This window comes from Plectropomus leopardus, chromosome 20 (assembly GCF_026936395.1).
Source record: "Plectropomus leopardus strain MGB_pleo_1.0 chromosome 20, ASM2693639v1, whole genome shotgun sequence".
Classification (NCBI taxonomy): Eukaryota; Metazoa; Chordata; class Actinopteri; order Perciformes; family Serranidae; genus Plectropomus; species Plectropomus leopardus.
The window spans coordinates 9,291,043-9,310,512 of NC_142195.1; the positions used below are offsets into that span (position 1 = coordinate 9,291,043).

General features: G+C 39.8%; 1 protein-coding gene across 6 annotated transcripts; it reads left to right on the forward strand.

Annotated features, from left to right (window-relative positions):
- Positions 1-483: 483 nt before the first annotated feature.
- Positions 484-18,501, forward strand: st8sia5 (ST8 alpha-N-acetyl-neuraminide alpha-2,8-sialyltransferase 5). 6 transcript variants are annotated; one of them, XM_042509182.2, is made up of 9 exons: positions 484-1,296; positions 6,294-6,401; positions 6,723-6,809; positions 11,377-11,469; positions 13,175-13,333; positions 14,210-14,354; positions 14,508-14,620; positions 16,066-16,158; positions 16,257-18,501. In XM_042509182.2, the coding sequence occupies exons 1-9, from the start codon at positions 1,151-1,153 to the stop codon at positions 16,717-16,719; spliced, it is 1,407 nt and encodes a 468-aa protein (XP_042365116.1). In that variant the 5' UTR covers positions 484-1,150; the 3' UTR covers positions 16,720-18,501. The 6 variants fall into 6 exon arrangements, with proteins under 6 accessions (XP_042365116.1, XP_042365118.1, XP_087927060.1 ...); XM_042509183.2 differs by having other exon boundaries at positions 492-1,296; positions 13,247-13,333; XM_042509184.2 differs by lacking the exon at positions 6,723-6,809 and having other exon boundaries at positions 489-1,296.
- The last annotated feature ends 969 nt before the right edge of the window (positions 18,502-19,470 follow it).

Below are 19,470 nucleotides of genomic sequence, written 5' to 3' on the forward strand. Positions count from 1 at the left end.
TCGGGATATCTGGACTCCCCTGCTCTCTACAAACAAAAATTCAGTCAGCTAATACTAGCATCAACAGCCAGGAAATCAGTATTCCAGCTATATGTTTGTGTGTGTGTGTGTGTGTTGTATTACTAAAAACAGTTTGGTAGATGAAAATAACAAAAGAGCCAAAAAATGTACTTATGTGCGGTCATTGTGTAAAAATGCAACAGACACATAAAAAAGGGACATAGCAGTCCTGCAACACAATCTCTGCATAAAAAGGGCTCATGATACTTAAGAAGGCTGGTGGACAGCATTGGCACAGCTGCTTTCTAACTTGCTAAAAGGCATTGTCCCCAACTATCCCCCTGTCCCAACTGACCCCACTCTCCCCTACAGTGATGCTGCAACAGCATCAGCTCTTAAGACATCCTAATGAAATGTAATGTTAGATTGTGATGCTTAATCTACAGCTCAGTGGCTGGTTTTGGGAATTTTTCCAGTCAGAGTAGGTCAGCTGAATCAGGTATATTTATATATTCTAAGAGCACAGGTGCATCCTTGTAAAGGAGACCATGACCTTGGGTTTAGTGCGAGGAGCATGTGAATGAAACGCGGCGCGCCCCCGGCTGCCAGGCTGAGAAAAGGCGCATCCTCCTCCTTTAACATTTCAGTCACGCTCAGATTTGAGATGAAGCATGGAGGATGTTTTTTTCCCTGCTCGCATCAGTAAGCTAAAGCAAGAAGAAGTCGCGCTCGGCATCGACGCCTTTGCGTTTTTTGTTTGATTATTTCGGGCTTCATTCTCAAGAAATAACCTTCTGAGCGCGGTTTTTTTTTTAGTGTGTGTTGTTGCATAATCTGCCTTGCTTGCATCCAACCGAGCGGCTGCACCTGCACACGATACCCGAGACAAATCAAGAAATACCTGCGGGGCGTTTCATGTTTTTACACACAGTTTGCGCAATATTTAAACACAGCGGAAATATTTTGTCAGAAGGTGATACATTGCGATGCTTATCATCCAACAGCAATGATGCTGCGGCACGAGAGCAGTAAAATAGACTAAAAATTAGGCGATGGACAATGTCCTATCCAGCGGGTACAAGACCCCTGAGCTCCTGGTCCTGAATGCAGCGGAGAGAGACACCTAACCGGGTGTCACCGTCAGCCCTGGATGCTGCGCCGAAGAATGGGATACGCCGACCCATCGTCGGGTAAAGATATACTCGGCAATAGATCTCTTTGCTTTATATTTATTTGCGCATTTGGACTCGTCACACTATTGCAACAGATTCTCTATGGAAAAAACTATATCAAGAGGTAAGTGTCGATTTTCTCTGTTTAGTCGCAGTTAACAAAAGGCAATTAGAGCGCAGGCCTGTGACAATTTGAGGATAACATCCAGCTTTAAAAAGCATGCCTTCATTTGTGCTATTATCTAGTCAATGACTGAATGGTGAAACGTAAATAATGACTGATTAAAATGATAAGCTGTTCAGTGTAAATGGGAGTAGCTTGGATGTCAGGACGCATGGGGGGGTGGGGGTGGTGGGAAACAAGCTTTCATGGCTGAAAAGAACAATAGCAATTAACCATCCATCTTTTTTCCCAGTGGCATAGAAACAATTTCCATTGGATTTATTTTTTTATATATTTTCTGAGACTGAAGCATCACATTCATACCATACACAGTGCTCCAGCTGTGTATGGTAATGTTTTCCCTTTCTTTTTTGTTTTTTTTTTCTTCCAAAGATCTTTATTTGATTTTCAGCCTTCTTGACTGGTCATAGCCTACATCTTACAGAGGCATCAGATTATCAGAATGAAAACTATTGGAGCTGATGATGATTATAGATATCAACATGATAAAGATGATGTGTATTTCTTATTGGTCCCTGTTAACAAATAAATCATTTTTTTTACCAGGCTGCACTCAGTGCACACACAGCCACTGCAGAGCCATGTTTTATAATACCTCTGCAACAGTATTTGTCTCACTGATGTGGTCCTTGAGCAGGTTTGAAGTCCACTTCTGCACCCCCATTTAAAGACCAGTTTATCCACTAAAATGGCAGGCCCCTCTTCTTTACATTCAGACAAATTTCAGTGTGAGACGAGCAGATGCTGAGAAGCCGGGATGTATTATCTTTAGGTGGTTAAAAGGAAAACCTCACTCCAAATAAAAGGAACAATCTGAAAAAAAAACAACCCACCTCCAGATATTTTACAGGCAGCACATGTATGTTAAACACATACAGCATGTGCTGCAATCTGAAAGCCCCCCACCCTCCTCCTCCACAGCTAACCCCCCTTCCCCGCCACCCTGCTGGGCTGGTCTGATGATGCTCAATGTGGATTCATGGCATCCCGAACCTCTGCGGTGTGAGATGCATGAATTCAGACCAGACACACACATACACACACATACACACCCTTTCTTCACCTGCCCCCCTCTTAGGAGCAAGAGGGGAACAAGCCACATAACAGAAACCAGTGGGCTCATGCAGCGGCAGCCATTTTGCTACAGTCTGTCTGCACACACACCTCAGTGCAAGTGTGGGGGGGAAGGAGACAGCGAGAGTGAGAGACTGAGAGGGAGTGATGAAATGATTGTGTTTGCATGCATGTGTGTGGGGGAGTGATGCAGAGAGAAAGAGGGAGAAGACGTCATCCTATGACATCTCTCCGAGCGTAAATAACCAGAAGTTGTTGTCCACATGGGTTCGACCACACCCAACCTCTTTTCCTGCTAAACCCAAGTGTGACAGCATGCTGGCAAGGTGTTTGTCACACGCTTGCGTTTTGAGGGCACCGCGGAAAAATGATCTTTGCAAATTTCCAGAGACGTCTAGGCTATAGAATGTCAGAAGAGAAGACATTTGGGTGCTTAGATTGTCAGAAAGCAGAGGGAGGAACCGCTTCATCTATCCTACGCCAACTCATGATCAAAGGGCTCTCTCTCTAAATGCATGAAGACGTCCTTTTATGTCAGACTATTTCAGGAACATTCTTGTACTTTATAACTGTGGCCATTGAGTCACATAAATCAGCTTGCTGCCCTGCTTTACTCACGTTGAAATGAAGCAGTGGTGAATACAGGATTGTAAAATGGCAGCGCAGACTCGGGAGGGAAGCTCATTAAATGATCGCAGTGAGTGACACACTTCTGTAAAGGAAGACGTATTAACTTTCAACTCTATTTGACTTGAAGAGGGCGATCTCTAAAAATACTCCCAGCTAAAAAGAGTAGCACAAAAGGTCCCAGGCTGGTTCATAACCATCCAAAGATTAGTGACCTTGCAAACTGCAACTAATGAGTACCTAGATTGTCTTAATTTTATATTTGTAAAACGCCAGAAAGAAAAGGTTTAAATGCCTGTAACAGTTTTCCCAAAGGTCAAGGTGACATATATGTATTGCTACTTTGTCTCACAAACACTCTAAAAACAAAAAGACGTTCAATTTAAAATATTAAGCCCAGTTCAGTCTGAAGTCTCTATACTTACGTTCTAATTTCCAGCTTTTCAGGCACAAGTGACAAACTGTAAGACTACTTTGTTTTCTTGGGTACGACATGAGCCAAACAGTTGCAGCAACCCACCGCATGACACCGACACAGCCTCAGGGATGTCAATGAGACGGACTCAGGCTTGGGGACGGAATGCCATGGCAACCGAACAACCGACAGTTTGTAACTGACTTAACCAAAAAACTTTGCTACAAGCTAATTGGCTGGTGAAACAGTTGATGTGTCTTATGTTCTAAAACTAGCCACTGGTAACTTAATAAGCTGAGTCACAGGGGACGCCATCAAGCCTGCATCTTTTTCCCGTAATGTTCTAAAATGGCTTTGTCTCTTGGTTTAAATTGGAGTTTCCTACAGAGCAAAGAGAAGCAGAAGTTTTTTAGGAGCTGAAACCAGCAAATATTTGGCATTTGATAGTCAAGGAGCGATTATTTAGTGAAAAATTTAGTGAAACTTATTACCTTTACAGTCAGGGGCATAGGATTGGGAGGGAAAAGGGGTCTATACAGGGCCCTCATGTGAGGAGGGCCCGGCAAAGATACTAGAATGAATAGCTGTGGATTCACGAAGGGGCCCTTTGAGAATGAATATGTACAGGATCCAGAATTTTGTGTATGCCCCTGTTTGCAGTAAATACTGACTCTGTTTATGAGATTTTTTTGATGCATTATGTGTTTGCGTTGTATCCCCCTGATTCTGAGCAGCTTTCTGTGCTTTTTCAGAGCCGTACGAGGAGATATTGATTCTAGCACATAGCAGCACATGGAACGCTAATTCATAATTTAAAAGACACAGCGCTCGCCACATTTACACCAGTGGTTCCCTGTTGTGAATTACTGTAGAGAGGAAACAAGGGAGAGACTGAGAGGAGATCGTATCTGTTTTAATGAATAACAGCATTATTGTAAGGTTCCTGTTCTGATAAAGAAAGTAAAGTAACCATCTTTAGGAGCCATTAGTTGTCACAGGAAGTGCCTCAGGACATAATAAATGGTCATCTGAGTCACCGTGCCAGGCCAGCCAAGTCACAAAATCTAATAGTATAAAAGTCCCTTCTGCTTTCAAGTCCCATTAACAATGCTCAAGGGCAGATTCAGAGCACATTAGTGCTGCAGAACAACTTGTACTTGTTGTTTGTCCGATGTAATGCTTAGATTACTGTCTGCGCTCATAATTGAGTCAACTGAAGATAAATGGACTCTAAATGTTTGACTGAAGGCACAGGATCGACCTGTGAATTAGATTTTGGCACATAGGATTGATGAGGATTTTTTTGGTGACAACGCTATTAGAAAATATTAATATCACAAACAGGTGCAGTGTTTTTGTGATGATCTGTGCCTAAATTGTGCTGGTTTGATTAGCTTCTCTGTATAACAGCTGTCCTATTGCAGGCACAAACATCTCTCGGATTTTCATGCGTTCGTTTTTCTGCAGCTGGTTACAGAGTGTTATTGAGGAGTTGAAGTGGCACTAGTAGAATGCGTCTGCAGATCAGTACTGACATGAGCCTCCGATGATGAACACTTGATCACATAATGCACCCAAAGAGGCTCTTCGGGTTCAGTATACCCTGCTGAATTTAGCACAACACCCACGGAGCACTCCAAGAAATGAGTCACACATGAATACTTGCATAATTATCAGCTGGTAATAAGAGAAGTTGTACGCCCACTGATGTTTGGATGTATGGAATGTGAATAATCTGTTCTTAATTGAAGAACAGCAGACTTTTAAAGGAAACTTATTGCCAACAAATCCTATGAAAAGCCCAAAACCAAAAATGAATGGATCGCATCTGTTCAGTAGACGTCCATTGTTGTCCAAAAAATACACAAGTTGCACAAGATGACGATGTTGATGATGTTGATTATGTGCCGATCCCCACGTATATTGTCTTGGTGCTCGCCAATGCACAAAATCTTTACCTGAAAATGGTCCCAACAAACAACCCCATCGACTATCCTTTAGAGCGGATATATTGAAACTTAACACTTCAGCAATGCTGTGGTGAAGGTGTTGTCACAAAAAAACACCTTGTTATGGTTTGGAAAATATTATGTCTAGGCCTAAAATGCCCCATCTCCCTAAAATTAGTTGGTTTCTTCCTCATTATGCGAGTGCTATGAACCACCTGCACCAAATGGCCTCCTCTCATAAAATCACTGTCATGGTTATGGTGAAAATTTCCAGAAATGAAAGCCAATAGCGTGTTTCATTAGACAAAGATATGTTTGTGTTACAAATTTGTAGACTTGAAGTTCAAGTTTAGATAATCCCTGAAGAGATTTAAAAATAATATCTGGCTGAAAATATGGTCTACATTGTGAAAATCTGCTCTTGGCAAGTCTGTTGGCGTCTTTCCCTCAGAAGTAACTTGACATTCACAGCAACGTTGGCAGCAATTATTGTTCCTCCCTTAAATCACTGCGACTTTAATACATCCAATTAAAAGTCTAACACTCTTTCAGGCCAAATATTGTGTGAAAGTTTGGATCACACTCAGAACAGCGGCAACTGCCGAGCAGGGCCGAAATAAACCGTTCAAATCATGATGTCATTAACTGAAAATGCATTCTAACCATGTTTGGTGTCATACTTTGACGTATTTTTCCTTGAGGCAAAAAGCTGGTCCCCCTTAAATGTATTTGTGTGTGTGTATGTGTGTGTGTGTGTGTGTGAGAATGTGTTAAGTTTTGCAAGTGAACACATGGGCTTGGTTGTATGTGTTTGACATTTTGCACAGAAAGCAGAATAAATCCCGAAATAAACTGATTCATTTTCTTACTAGTGCGCAACAGTTTAGCCGACTCAAAGGGGACGAGACAGGAAATTGGACCGGTCCCGTTAATTTCTCGGATGATGGATCTCTGAAGCCGGCCAGAAATGGAAGGAAAAGGTACTTTTCCAGCGTGACTGACTGCACAACACCTCTGAGAAAAGAGAGTGTGAGAGATGAGAGAGCGAGAGAGCGAGAGAGAGACAGAGTGAAAGAGAACACAAAAATCCATCCTAGTGACGACCCAGCCCTGCATGCATGGACTGGGCCGCTGATACAGCACAGCAGTCTCCTCAGATGCTTTAGAGAGAACACAAAGCTGCAGCACATGTACATTTTTTTTATGCTCTACTTGTTTTTGTAATCTGCAGGGTTAGGGAAGTTAGCGGGGGGTGGAGGACACATATTTAACTCTAACTTAACCTGTCTGCATGTTGACAGATGTTTCCGTCAGAATTTTCAGCCAGATTCACAGATCTCCGTAATAGTCACACCCTGCCTAGCCGATATTAAGAAGAAAAAAAAAAGGTAGGCCAGTTTGAAGGCATTTTTTTTAGTACTTTCACAGAAACCCAAGAATGCCTCTTTCTTTTTCATTACTCTGAAAGGTATAAACTCTCATATTTTTTCAGTGGTGGTTGCACTTCAGATTTGCTCTTGCATGTTGTCTGATCCTGTCCACCTCGACCCCAGATCCCCATCTCCCCCCTTCAGAAGCTGGTTGAACCACGGTCTCCTGTTGATGTACTGGCTTCTCCTCGTACGTCTGTGTCCCATCCAGCACCCATTTCCGAATGCCTTGTCCTCCTCAATCTGTGTCTCATGTGTTCTGCACAGCTCTGTGTGTATGCCATGTACATAGTGTGGACACTTCTTTCTGCTCCCCCCCCTATCGCCCCTTCTCACATCTGCATTGTCTCTCTCTGCGACCTGGACTTACCCCCTTCTCCACTTTACTTTCCTTGTTACAATACGACAGGAATGTGCCAGATTTAGCCCCCTAAACTCCAAATCTTCATTGAGCAATAGATGTTAGTGGTTAAATGCTGGCTAGTCTTTCTCATTCTGGATTGGTTTTTGGACCAGCATTGTCCGATCAACCCTTAAAATGCCACATGAGATGAAATTCATCTCATTCAGTGAATCATTTGCTTTTAGATCTGAACCGAGAACACTTGCAAAGGTTTCATCATCTTAGCTAAAACAAGCATGAAAAGCCCTATTTGAAGTGTCAAACAGATTCTGTACAGCAGATGCTCCTCCTAGTTAAACCTCAGAAATACACTGCATCATCAGGTGGATGTAGACAACCAGTTTCATTGTTCCTTATTTGTGCGATTTCATCCCAGCATCTTGTTCCTTTTAATGCATCCCTCCATTGTATTTGCTCGTTGTGTTCTTTTATTCCTATTATTTCTTTATAAACTCGCCTCATTTGCCTCCACAGGTAATATTCTGCAATATTATCCATCTTCAAAAACACCACACTCCATCTTACCTATCTGATGTGACTGAAAATTCATTCTAACAAATACACACCGCAATCGTTCCCATTTTGGCATTAAAGCCTGTCCCTTTCTGTCAAGGATTTTCCATTATAAATTTGAAAAATATATTGCAACATTTACAACCAAGATTCAGATATACCTCAGAGGGGGTATATTTGTATACAGTGAAAATAAAATTAGCTCTATGGATCAATTTCTATATTTATATCAAACAAGTTTAACAAATTTAAATGCAGCCTGTGGCTGTCTGCCCAAACCTAAAAGGAAAATTATAGATCAGAGCTAAAGAGAGAAACCCCCCTGGGTGTGAGACTATAGACACGTTAGACAAAATCATTTGGCTGATGTGATAACATAATGTACCTTTCTCACATTTTACTGCCTGCTCATTTCTCATGCCTGTGTAGCTGAGATAAACAGTTGGAACATTGTTGCATTTGCATGCAAGTTGAAAACATTTCAAGGAGACTTTTTTTCAAGACTTTCAAGGCAAAGTATATTTTGAAGCACTTATTTTAGTCAGAGTAATGTTTCATCTTCCACTGAGTGTTATGTTTTAATTTGACCTAGCAACTTTATGTGGTAAATCTGTATAATTTCCTTCCAAGTCAACACTTGGTTTAACCCTTTCAAACCTGGATCAACATTATTTTTCTTGTGCTGGATTCAGACACCTTTTACAAGCTGTTAAATCCTTTGAAATCTGAGCAAATTGGTTTGATTTCTTTTTTAAATCCTGGGGAAAAGGCAGTAAGCAGCTCGGTAAGAAGTGACCCACAAATTGCAAGAAATTAGTAAAAAGTGACAAGAAAAAAACTTTAAAATAAGTGTTTTTTTTTAAACAAAACCAAGAATTTGTCTATAAGACTATATTAATAAGGTTTCAAAGGGCTAAACAAATCGGTGATACAAAATTGTGAAAATAAATGCACCAGTGTGGTCTGTGTTCAAAATTGAGACAAAATCAAATGACCTTTTGATTTGTGCCCCCACACCAAAAAAAAATTGAATTCAAACTTATTAAGAAAAAGCGAGACCATGTGACTTTTGCTAAACAGCGGCCACTGTGGCCAAAAGTGGTAATTACAGGAAAATAGTACACTAGGTGAATATTGATTTTCAGCTATATACCCTACCATAGTATATTAAAGAATATTATAGATCAAAGACAAAGCCAGATGATGTGACTTTTGGGACTCAAATTACAAATCTGTCTGCTATTTCAGCACCACAAACAGATTTATTGATTGATTGTAAGATGAGATTTACTTTTGTGAAGTTATATTTTTTTGGTAAGTAACCTTATTCTCTTTCTTGATTTATTTAGATAGATAAGATAATTTTATTAAGGCTAAATTCATACATTACATTGTTTTATATTGCCCCTGCTTTAAGTGAAAATGAGGAACTACTTAGTGTGGTGCACCTTCCCCTTTAGGGCAAGGGTTGTTAAGCTCGCGGAGTGATATGAGAGATGCGCTCCAGTGATGAGATCGGTTGAGATGAGCGGTTGTTGTTTTGACACAACGGACATTAGAAAGAGACGGATAAACTGAGAGGAGTTCTCCGTGCTTTTCTTACCCACAACCCTCAGCTAAATTAACCTTTAATGTTAAGGCTGGAGGAAGGCACCCTTAAAGCAACTACGGTTGTTTACACACACCTCTCAATATGGAGGTTGCTTAGCCGGTGGATAGCAGCTAACGGTGCTAACGGTGCTAACAGTGCTAACCATTATATGGGTACCAGTGCTGTCAGAGCCAAGTTAGGGGGCAACTGGAGGGCGATGCTAGCTTCTGCAATTAGCTTGCCAATGGGATACACACAAGGACTCACATGCACATGCAGCTGGACCTTCTCCCAGGACAACGAAACAAGAAGCTGTCAGTACCACACAGAGGTAGCATGATTTTATTCTCAGCTCCGGGCTCCAGAACTATATCTTTACGTAGTAAAAAGTTGTTTGCTGCTATATTAATGCTCTGAATATCATTTACAGCTTGTTGAAATACATCCTGGCATGCTAAAATACTATGTTACAGGAGCGCAATAAGAAAAGTCAGTCACACTTAATGTTTGTTGGATAGCATTTATCAAAGGTTTTCTAACATTAGCCAATTTAACGTAAGCTAGTCATACCGGAGCATGTGAAGTCAATGTGATGTCATGAATTCAGCTTTTTGTTTGTAAGAGGAATTAAATGTCTTCTTTCTCATATCAGTAGTCACATAGTCTCGCTTTAACATACAGTCCTCTGTAAAGCTGGAAGCAACTCCATATTTCAAAACCACTCCATCAGCAAAAAACGTATACACTTGAATGTGTGTACAAGCTACTTACGTCTCATATATGGCCGTTTCAGCAAAGTGTAGTTATGGAAAGAGGTTTGTTTTTTCTTTTTGGTTCATTTTTGTAGCCTGACAAAAATCCTAAATGTCATATGCCCACCATGGTTATCGCTTCTTGTAATCATAGAGACAAATAACGTTACACTGATGATCTCCTTCTTCCCTCCTTTCAGCTTCCATCCTAACCAACCCCCATCCTTTCCCAAAACACAAACACGCACATTTCATCTAGAATCCAGACATAAATACAATGTGCTGCAAGAAATGATGCGTCAGTGCACAGATAAATGGCAACTTAACGAAACATGGATATGAATTTAACAATGAATGAATGAATCCTTTTAACTTTCTCTGCAGAGGCATTTTGTCAAATCCACTAAAAACACAGTCACACCACGCCGAAGACATTATTTTTTTTCTTGGTTAATGTTGTCATTTCAATGTAATGATTGTTTTATACGTGTAAAATAGATTTATCAGATTCTAAAACTCTAGTTGAAAATACTACATTTAAAAAAATCTTATTTGTTATTGCTTCCATGTTCTGATTACCAGTTTGCATGAACATCTGTGTATGTGTTGATGTGCACAATGTATCAACATATTGTTACAGTATTATTTTTATGCAGTTAATTATATGTGTTTAAATATATTGTACTGCCTCATACCAAAACACAGACACTCTCATACTCACATTTACCACACACTGCTATCTAATCCACAATTTTAACAAACTATTCACTGGAAACACATTTTCTCATTCTGTTTATTTTCTTTTTCTCATCTAAATTAATAAACAGTATATTAACACATTTTAATCACACGATGCCAGTTATAAACTGGAGTTAAACCATGCAAGTTCTCATCATAACCAATTAAATAAGTGAAAATATGAGAGGCATTATTTTCTTCATTTAGTGTATCACATTGGTTTAGACTAAGATGTAATAGAATCTGGTGCAAGTGTCCAGGAAACTGTATGTTACTATCTCCTTTGTGACGCCTAAATTCAGTTGCATCACTTCTCTCATTTGTCATCTCACAACACTGCTACACTGATAAACTAGTATTTCATAAAGACATTTTGTAGTAAATGTAAGCTACTTTCCTTTATGGTGTTCTTTCAACACACTGTTTTATATATTGTATTTTATTTCCACAGTTTTCTTGTTAATTCTGTTGATTCTCTTGTGTGTGTGGAGAAGTTTAGGCCGAGGATGACTGTGTCTATCCCTCCAGGTATCTGGAAAACTACGATGGCTCATATGAATACAACTCCACTGCTTGCAGGGAGCTCAGACAGGAGATTATGGACGTCAAAGTCTTGACAATGTGAGTGTTCATTGTGATGTAGTCCACACATGCTGTGGACAACCTTATTTACATTAACATCTTTTTTTCCCCCAAGGAGATCTTTAAGTACCTGTCAAGTAGGTATACGGAGAAATCCCCCACCTGCTTTGAGGAGACAAAGAACTGTCTGTGCTTAGAGGGACCTGTGAAAAATACTCTTTTACATTTTAGCGTGTTGAAATTTTTTATTAATGAGGTTGGAGGATTTTCGTCAGACGTCCACACGTGTGTGTGTTTCTGTGTGTGTGTGTGTGTGTGTGTGTGTGTGTGTGTGTGTGTGTGTGTGTGTGTGTGTGTGTGTGAGAGATCATGGTGAAATGCGGTATTGGTGACACCGATTGTAGCAGGAACTATTACAGAAGCTGTTTTGAATAATCTACTTCGCCAGGTATTTGTATATCTGTCTGTCTGTAGACAGATTTTGTTAGGGTGACAGCATCGCAACAAAACTTTACAGGTGCGTAGTTAAGATCAAAATGAAGTCCGAGTTCCACAGTGGGAGTGGTCTAAGCTAAGGGTGCCGGAAGTAGAGGGGCAGGAAGCTTGGAGAGGGCCCTTGGTCCCAAACTTAAAGCCCCTAGCTCCTGAAACTTTACAGGTGTGTAGTTAGGGTCAGAATGACGGTCAAGTGCGAAGATGGGTGTGGCCTGAGAAAAGGGGCTGAAAGTAGGGGGTAAGAAGAAGGGAAGGGGTGTTTGACCACCCTGTTTACGCCCCTGGTCTACAAGGCAAAACTATCCAAGCTGTGCAAGACACATTCACAAAACTCTACAGATGTGTAGTTGAGATCAAAATTACTGCAACATTTGACCCACGTTCATTTTATGCTGCAGATCCCTGTATTGCACCTGGAAAAATCCCATTGCAAATTGGTCTCCAGTGCAATTTGGTATTAATTCAGATAACAGAGACAGCATTCTGCCTATACATATTTTTATCATAATCATAATTTGTAATATATAATTCCTAGAGTCTAGAGTCTTACCTGTGATATAAACATTTTCCTTGACTCTGATAGTGGAATTTCATCTGAAATGATGTCATGAACATAAATAGATTTGATGACTCTTGAGCATTATCTCTTGGCTGTTTTTTTTTTCATAATCAGAGTGATTAATGAGTGATTAATTTGCAGTGACTCTGTGAGTATCTTTGAACAACAATCATCATTAGCATAACAGCTGCAAGTGCTTTTTTTGTCAATCTAACTGCAGCACGCTATATATAAAACATTATGGAGTAAATCAATTCAGAGATTCATTAGACTCCAATCCTCACTGCAATACGAGCAGCACATTTTCCGTTGTATGAATGTGAACATTGTCCAGTGACCTTTTGTGCGTGTCCTTCAGGCTGCCAAACTTTAATATCAAACACATTCTGGGTGCTTGATGAGGGGCCATGAGGCAGAGAGCAGCTACTGAGCTACTGTCACTCTGCCAAACAGTGAAAGTAACGGTGCCACCCTGCCTCCCAGAGCAAATCACATCTCAAAGGAAATGTCAGTTCAAGGGCAGCTATTCACAGACATCCTTGATGAGGCTGCCGTCTCTGTGTTAAGAAGTCTAGATCCAGTGGCGTCAGTACAGCCAACACAGAGTAACCACTGCAATTTTCTGCCCCCCCCCCCGTTTGTCTTTTTGAGTCGATTTTAAGATGTTTCTTCAATTTATTACCCTGGTAGAGACATCAGTCGGAAAATACATGGCCATGGGTATCCTTCCTCATTCCACAAGTCTCTCTGCCTGTCTGCCAGGGTGAAAACCTCAGAGCTGTTTGAGAGATGGCGAAACCTGCAGGTGTGTAGGTGGGAGCAGAACAAGGAGGAGACCAGCAACTTCAAGTAAGCATCAGCCAGTCTCAGCAGAGGAAATGTACATATGAATGACTAGAAAAAAAATGTACATAACCTCATTACCTCTCAGTTTGCACACTGCATACTTCTCTTTTTTTCGCTGCCTTTGTTTTTTGGTCCTTTAAACCCGTGCTCTCATTTGTATACATAACATCTCAAAAAATGTAGTTGACATTAATTTATCACATTTTACTTTGTAATTTTATAAAGAACTGCTCAGAAACTTTATTTTTCACTAACAAGAAGTTTCAGAGGTTTGCAGCATAACCTCTTAGACTCTGTGGATTGTCATATTCTTTATATATCTGTGATTAGTGTTGACAGAAAGTTTTATGTAAGACTGCCCCATCACATCCTATATGTCTAACCACGTCACTTTAATTTCGATATGATGCGTATGACACGTACAAGTAACACATGCGTGTTTTGCAGAAACATACGACGTCAGCATTTTATTCTGGCAAATGGGCTGAAAGGGGAGTTAGATCCCCCGTCACTCTTAACATAAGTTTTGTCCTTATTTAATAACATACTGTACATTTCTTCATCTGTAAATTACTTTTTGCAAAACAAAATAATCTATACTTGTTCATTTATAGCTTTCTAGCATATTAAAGAAGACATATGTTCTTTACTTGGTGTAATAGCAGTGCTTTATGGTCATATTCAAAGAAAAAAAAGAAAAAAAAAGGTTGATTTTGCAATTACTATTTTTACACATACAGAGGCAGGGTCTGTGGGACCCCAAACACTGAGGAGGTGAAGCCAATATCAACACAACGCAAGGGTTAAGCTACTTTTTGACTTGATTGTGCCATGAAGTCTTTTAGACACTAACTTCCTTCTTTCTTTGTCTTCGTGAAGGATGTCTCTGTCTCGCTGCTGTAATGCTCCGTCCTTTCTGTTCACCACCAAGAGGAACACTCCTGCAGGGACCAAGCTGAGGTACGAGGTGGACACCAGTGGTATTCTTCCCATCACCACTGAAGTCTTCAAGATGTTCCCAGATGTGAGTTCATCACCTTTTTATGAGCATTCCTTTATATTAAATTGTATTATTCTACCATTGGCCTCATGCTGCTAAACCTGGTGATAAGATCTATCTGATTTCAAGAGCCCACAATGCTGTCTGAATCTAACAAAACGTGTCTGTGTCATCCAGGATATGCCGTATTCCAAATCACAGTACAAGAAATGTGCTGTTATTGGAAATGGCGGCATCATCAAGAACACCAAATGTGGAAAGGAAATTGACTCAGCAGATTTTGTGTTTAGGTATACAGGATGTAGTCCTTCAATATGTGTTATTATTGTCTATGAATAAAACGTAGCAACAATGCTAACAACTTTTTGAGCACATAAAAAGACTATCCAGAAGAAAATGTTGGCATTGTACATTTCTGCAAAACATGAATATGTTACATTTGGACTTTTTATATCTATCATTAATGTTTCTACAGTGGCATAGCTCAATTTATATTTATATGAGCTGACTTTCGCACAGGACAAAAAAAAAAAACCATTAACACCATATAACATTAGGCTTTTGTATTTAATGGGAAGAGCACATTGGCAGTCACCCTGGAAATAGGTGGATGCACTAATTTTAACCACTTTGCCAGGACAGGGCAATGATGCACTGCTACAAAATACTGGACTGTATCCAAGCAGCACTTTAACATTGTTCAAAGTTTAATTGGCACTGAGTTTGTCAGACAGGCAGAATAAGTAAGAGATATAAAAAAAGAAGTACTGCTGTAACATTTCCATTGGCCTCCATGCTGCTTTCTACTATTTATTGCCTGTTTAGTGGTCTGTTTGTAATGTCAAACATGACAGAAAAAAACAGCAGATTGCTTTGATTTCTTTTAAAAACTTGGCTAAAAAGGCAACAAACAACTTGGCAAGAGATATCTCACAAATTGCAAGAAATTAGGAAAAGCTGACAAGAAAATGATGTGGAAATTAGTTTTAAAAAAAGAGAGAGACAGAGAAAGGAAAAAAATAAGAAAATAATTATTAGGAAAATAATTATATCATCATAATTATTTGTTATCAACAGTTACATTTTTAACACTTTTTTCAAGCCATCACCATATTTTGAAACCATTTTCTTTCATTTTTTGTGTGGTTATTTTCAGGTAATTTTCCAGCAACTCTTTCCTAAATGCTTATTTTGGGTAATTTCTTTCTCATTGCCTTCCTCCCATGTTTTTGAGAGAGATTGAGCCAGTTTGCTCAGGTTTCAAGGGGTTTCCTAACCATAACCAATAACTTTTTGTGTCTAATCATAACCACATTATCCACAGCGATATAGAAACATTGAGTTTGAACATAACCGCTACACATGTCACATATCCATGGTTTGCAGAGATGTACAATGCCAACATTAATTCCTGAGTTTTGATTGTATACCTACAATGTCTGTATCATGACACTTGAACTGTTGCCAGTGTAGTTAAAATACACTTTACTGTGATTGGGCTGTAAATAGGGAGCACCTGATTGGCACCAAGGCAGCCAAGTATTGCACCCTGATTGGACAATTAGCTAACAGCTACTTAAGCTTGATTCATTGTGGAAGCCCAACTCCTGATCACAAATATTACATGATTTATTGTGCAACAGACCAGCATGCCCAGTTTGTGTCAAATCACATTTGATACATTTGATATATTTGAGCTCCTTTATCATTAGAATTGTACGTTTTATTTTTGCAGGTGCAACATACCACCCATCAATGAGAAGTACTCTGCTGATGTTGGCACTAAAACAGATCTGGTGACAATAAATCCGAGCATTATTACAGAGAGGTACTGGAAATATGGGTCTGAGTAAGAAATCAGGCCTATCTCTTTCTCAATCTATCTCCTTTTGGTGTTTGGCGTCTCATGTTTTGCTTCCTCTGCAGATTTCAGAAACTGGAGAAATGGCGCCGACCGTTTTACGAAGTTCTCCAGAATTACGAGAACTCCTCAGTGGTGCTTCCCGCCTTCTACAACACCCGCAACACAGATGTATCTTTCAGAGTCAAATACATGCTGGATGACTTTGACTCCCAGAGGGGCGTGTTCTTCTTCCACCCGCAGTACCTCCTCAACGTTCAGCGTTTCTGGGCGGTGCAGGGCGTCCGGGCAAAACGGGTCAGCAGTGGCCTGATGCTCGTCACCGCTGCCCTGGAGATGTGCGAGGAAGTCCACCTCTACGGTTTCTGGGCGTTTCCCATGAACCCTTCTGGCATCTTCATTACTCACCATTACTATGACAACGTCAAGCCACGGCCGGGCTTCCACGCAATGCCACATGAAATTTTCAACTTTATTCACATGCATACCCGTGGGATCATCAACGTACACACGGGTCAGTGCACGTGATGTCTCACTCGTGTGCGTTAACGTGGTTTACCGTTTAGTTGGTTTATTTTAAAATGTGTTTCATTTTAGTCCAAGAGACACTTATGTCCTCCCTATTTAAAAAGTGAGTTGGCCTTCAGAGCGTTCACTTCTTTGCTCTCACTTATTCCACGATACAGTGAAGGTAGCTTGCTTTGATTGCCAACATACTTATGTGTACCTTAAGTTGTTTACTTAGCCAATCAGATCGCTATGGTTATCTCCGACTCTTTAACCATAGGATGCTTGTTTTTAAATGTGAAAAGTGGTCATCATAGTGATGTTGTTTCTGTGAAGTTTTCTAGTGGCTCTGCTGTACAGAGGTGTTGTTTTCTACTCAACGTTGCACAGATATTTACGCTGAAACGGGCCGCAGTGGGTGTCTTTGTGCCCCCTCATTCCCACTCTCTTTCTCTCTTTATCTCTGACACTCTGTGGGTGTGGCAGCTTTTAATGTTTGTGTAAAACAAAACCTGAACCTTGATATTAAGAAAAAAAAATTGTAACATCCAGTTGTCTACTTTTGTAATCTGTTTCCTATTCTCCAGATTCACTGGGTGAATATTTTAAAAACACTATTGAAACGGCCTGTTTTTAGTGGCCTACTTCTATCTTAAAAATCCCCTCTGATATATCTGGTGAAAAAAAAGGTATGAGAAAAGGCAAGGATATTTTCTTTGTCATGATTTTGGACAAAAGCCAGATAAATATTTTAAAATGACACCAACTGAGCAAAACTTTGACTTTTAAGGCCGTCCAATTTGTAAAGTGGCAGTACTTACGGCACTGTCGAGCGACCCAGCCTCTCGTTGTCATTCATGTCTTAAGCCATGCTGCCTTATGAAATATCAAACCCCTCTATATGATATGCAATGCACCCATGTGTTTTGCTTATCAAAAAATACATTAAAATCAAACTAAATCTTAGTTTGTCTCTTGAATCAAAGGACATGTAAGACTCTATGGTGTAGGAGTTCATGTGCGGTTCTCAGCTCGTATTTTATTGGAATTAGCAAAGTCTTACTCCCTGTAAACTCCATTCATAATCATGTAATGCTCTGCATGACTTTACTCTATACTTGGCTTTGTGTGTGCCTGCTTCAATGATCACTGAAATATGTTTACACTTAAGCCTCCACTGGAGCTCACAGTGCTTTTGGAGATATATACACGAACCTTTTCACAGAGAGATGAATGGATTCGTTGAATTGTATAATAGTGGATGCAGTTGAGTCATTGATTGAAGATGCACGAATGAAGACGGTTGATGCCCTTTTTGTGAAGTGGTACGACCCTTTTATCACCACTGTATTCTTCCACCGTCCCCTTTGAATTGTGAGCGTTCAGTTTTCACTCTAGAAACCGTTGAAAGCTGTGTTTTTACTGTAAGTTTTGTTGTACGCTGCAAAAGGTTTTAAGAGACTGTAAATGCATATTTTGGCACTCCTCTGTTCACGTTCATTATTTCCTTTGTATTTAAAAGTCATTGCTTATAAGATTGTTTCTTTCATCATTTATACAGACTCTTTGTGTGTTTATGCGCAAGAGATATGAGTTTAGAAAATATGAACACCAAAAATGTTTCGGCTTGACCACTAAATTTTTGCACAGACACAAGTGAATCAAGAATGGGGAAAGGAAAGGGAACTGGTCTGTGTACTTAATGGAGGCAATATAAATATATATAACACAGTGCTTCTTAACTGACTCTAGATCATTCTTTATACTGGTATTGTGTTTGTAAATAAACTTGTTTGGATTTTCTCACTTGTATGAATTATTATTGTGTTTGTCTGTTAATGTGTACCTGCAGTACCTGATCATATTGATTTATATAAATACTAATTTAAGTAATAAGTACATTTGCCACAGATAGCATTAGGTATTAAAAATGGGCCACAGAGATGCTAATTTAACTGTCTCATTTTAGACCAGTTAGCCTCTGGTTTGTTTTCTCCAATTAGCTCTTTGAGCAAAGCTGTCAACACTTCAATTATTAAGCAGCGGCTGGTGTCAGTGTCCTCTCACTGACTGACTCAGCAGAGGATGGCTGGGAGTATGGCAGATCATATTTTAGCTGTGTTGTAGCTATTGTTTTCCCCTCTTATTCCCCTCTCTTTCTCCCCCACAAATAGAAAAAAAAACTCTTCACTGTTAACTTGAACAATGGTTAAGTTCCATTAAGTGTCCCAGTAAGCTTTCCCCAGTGAGTCAGTATGCAAAACACCAGGATTTCCCCTAAATGGAATGCAGCCATCATTAATGTTACTGAACACACCCGTGGGTCCTCACTGCCGCCTGTCAAAATGTCCGCGGTGAAAACAGTCTTTCGGCAGGTAATAATGACACTCAAAACAGGCAATATAAAGTTATAAAGCAAGCCAGCATATGCGTTTTGTTTCATACAGTTAATGAAAGAAGTTGAAACGGCCAAAAGTAAGTAACTTAACTTTAGTCAACAAATGTTTGAAGTGGTTAGATAAAAGCGGTGGCGTAACGGTTGAAAAAACCTACATATGGCTAAATGGTTGAAATAGTTAGCCGATAACAGTAGCTAAACGGTAGAAGTAGAAAGGACTAAGTGGTTAAAGTATTTAGAAAAAAGTAAAGTCTAAAACGTTGTCATAAACACCAAACATCAAAAAAAAAATGACTAAACGGTTTATATAGCTAGCTAGAAATAACGGCTAAACTGTTGTGGTAACTGGTATAAAAAAGCTGACCAAAAATGAG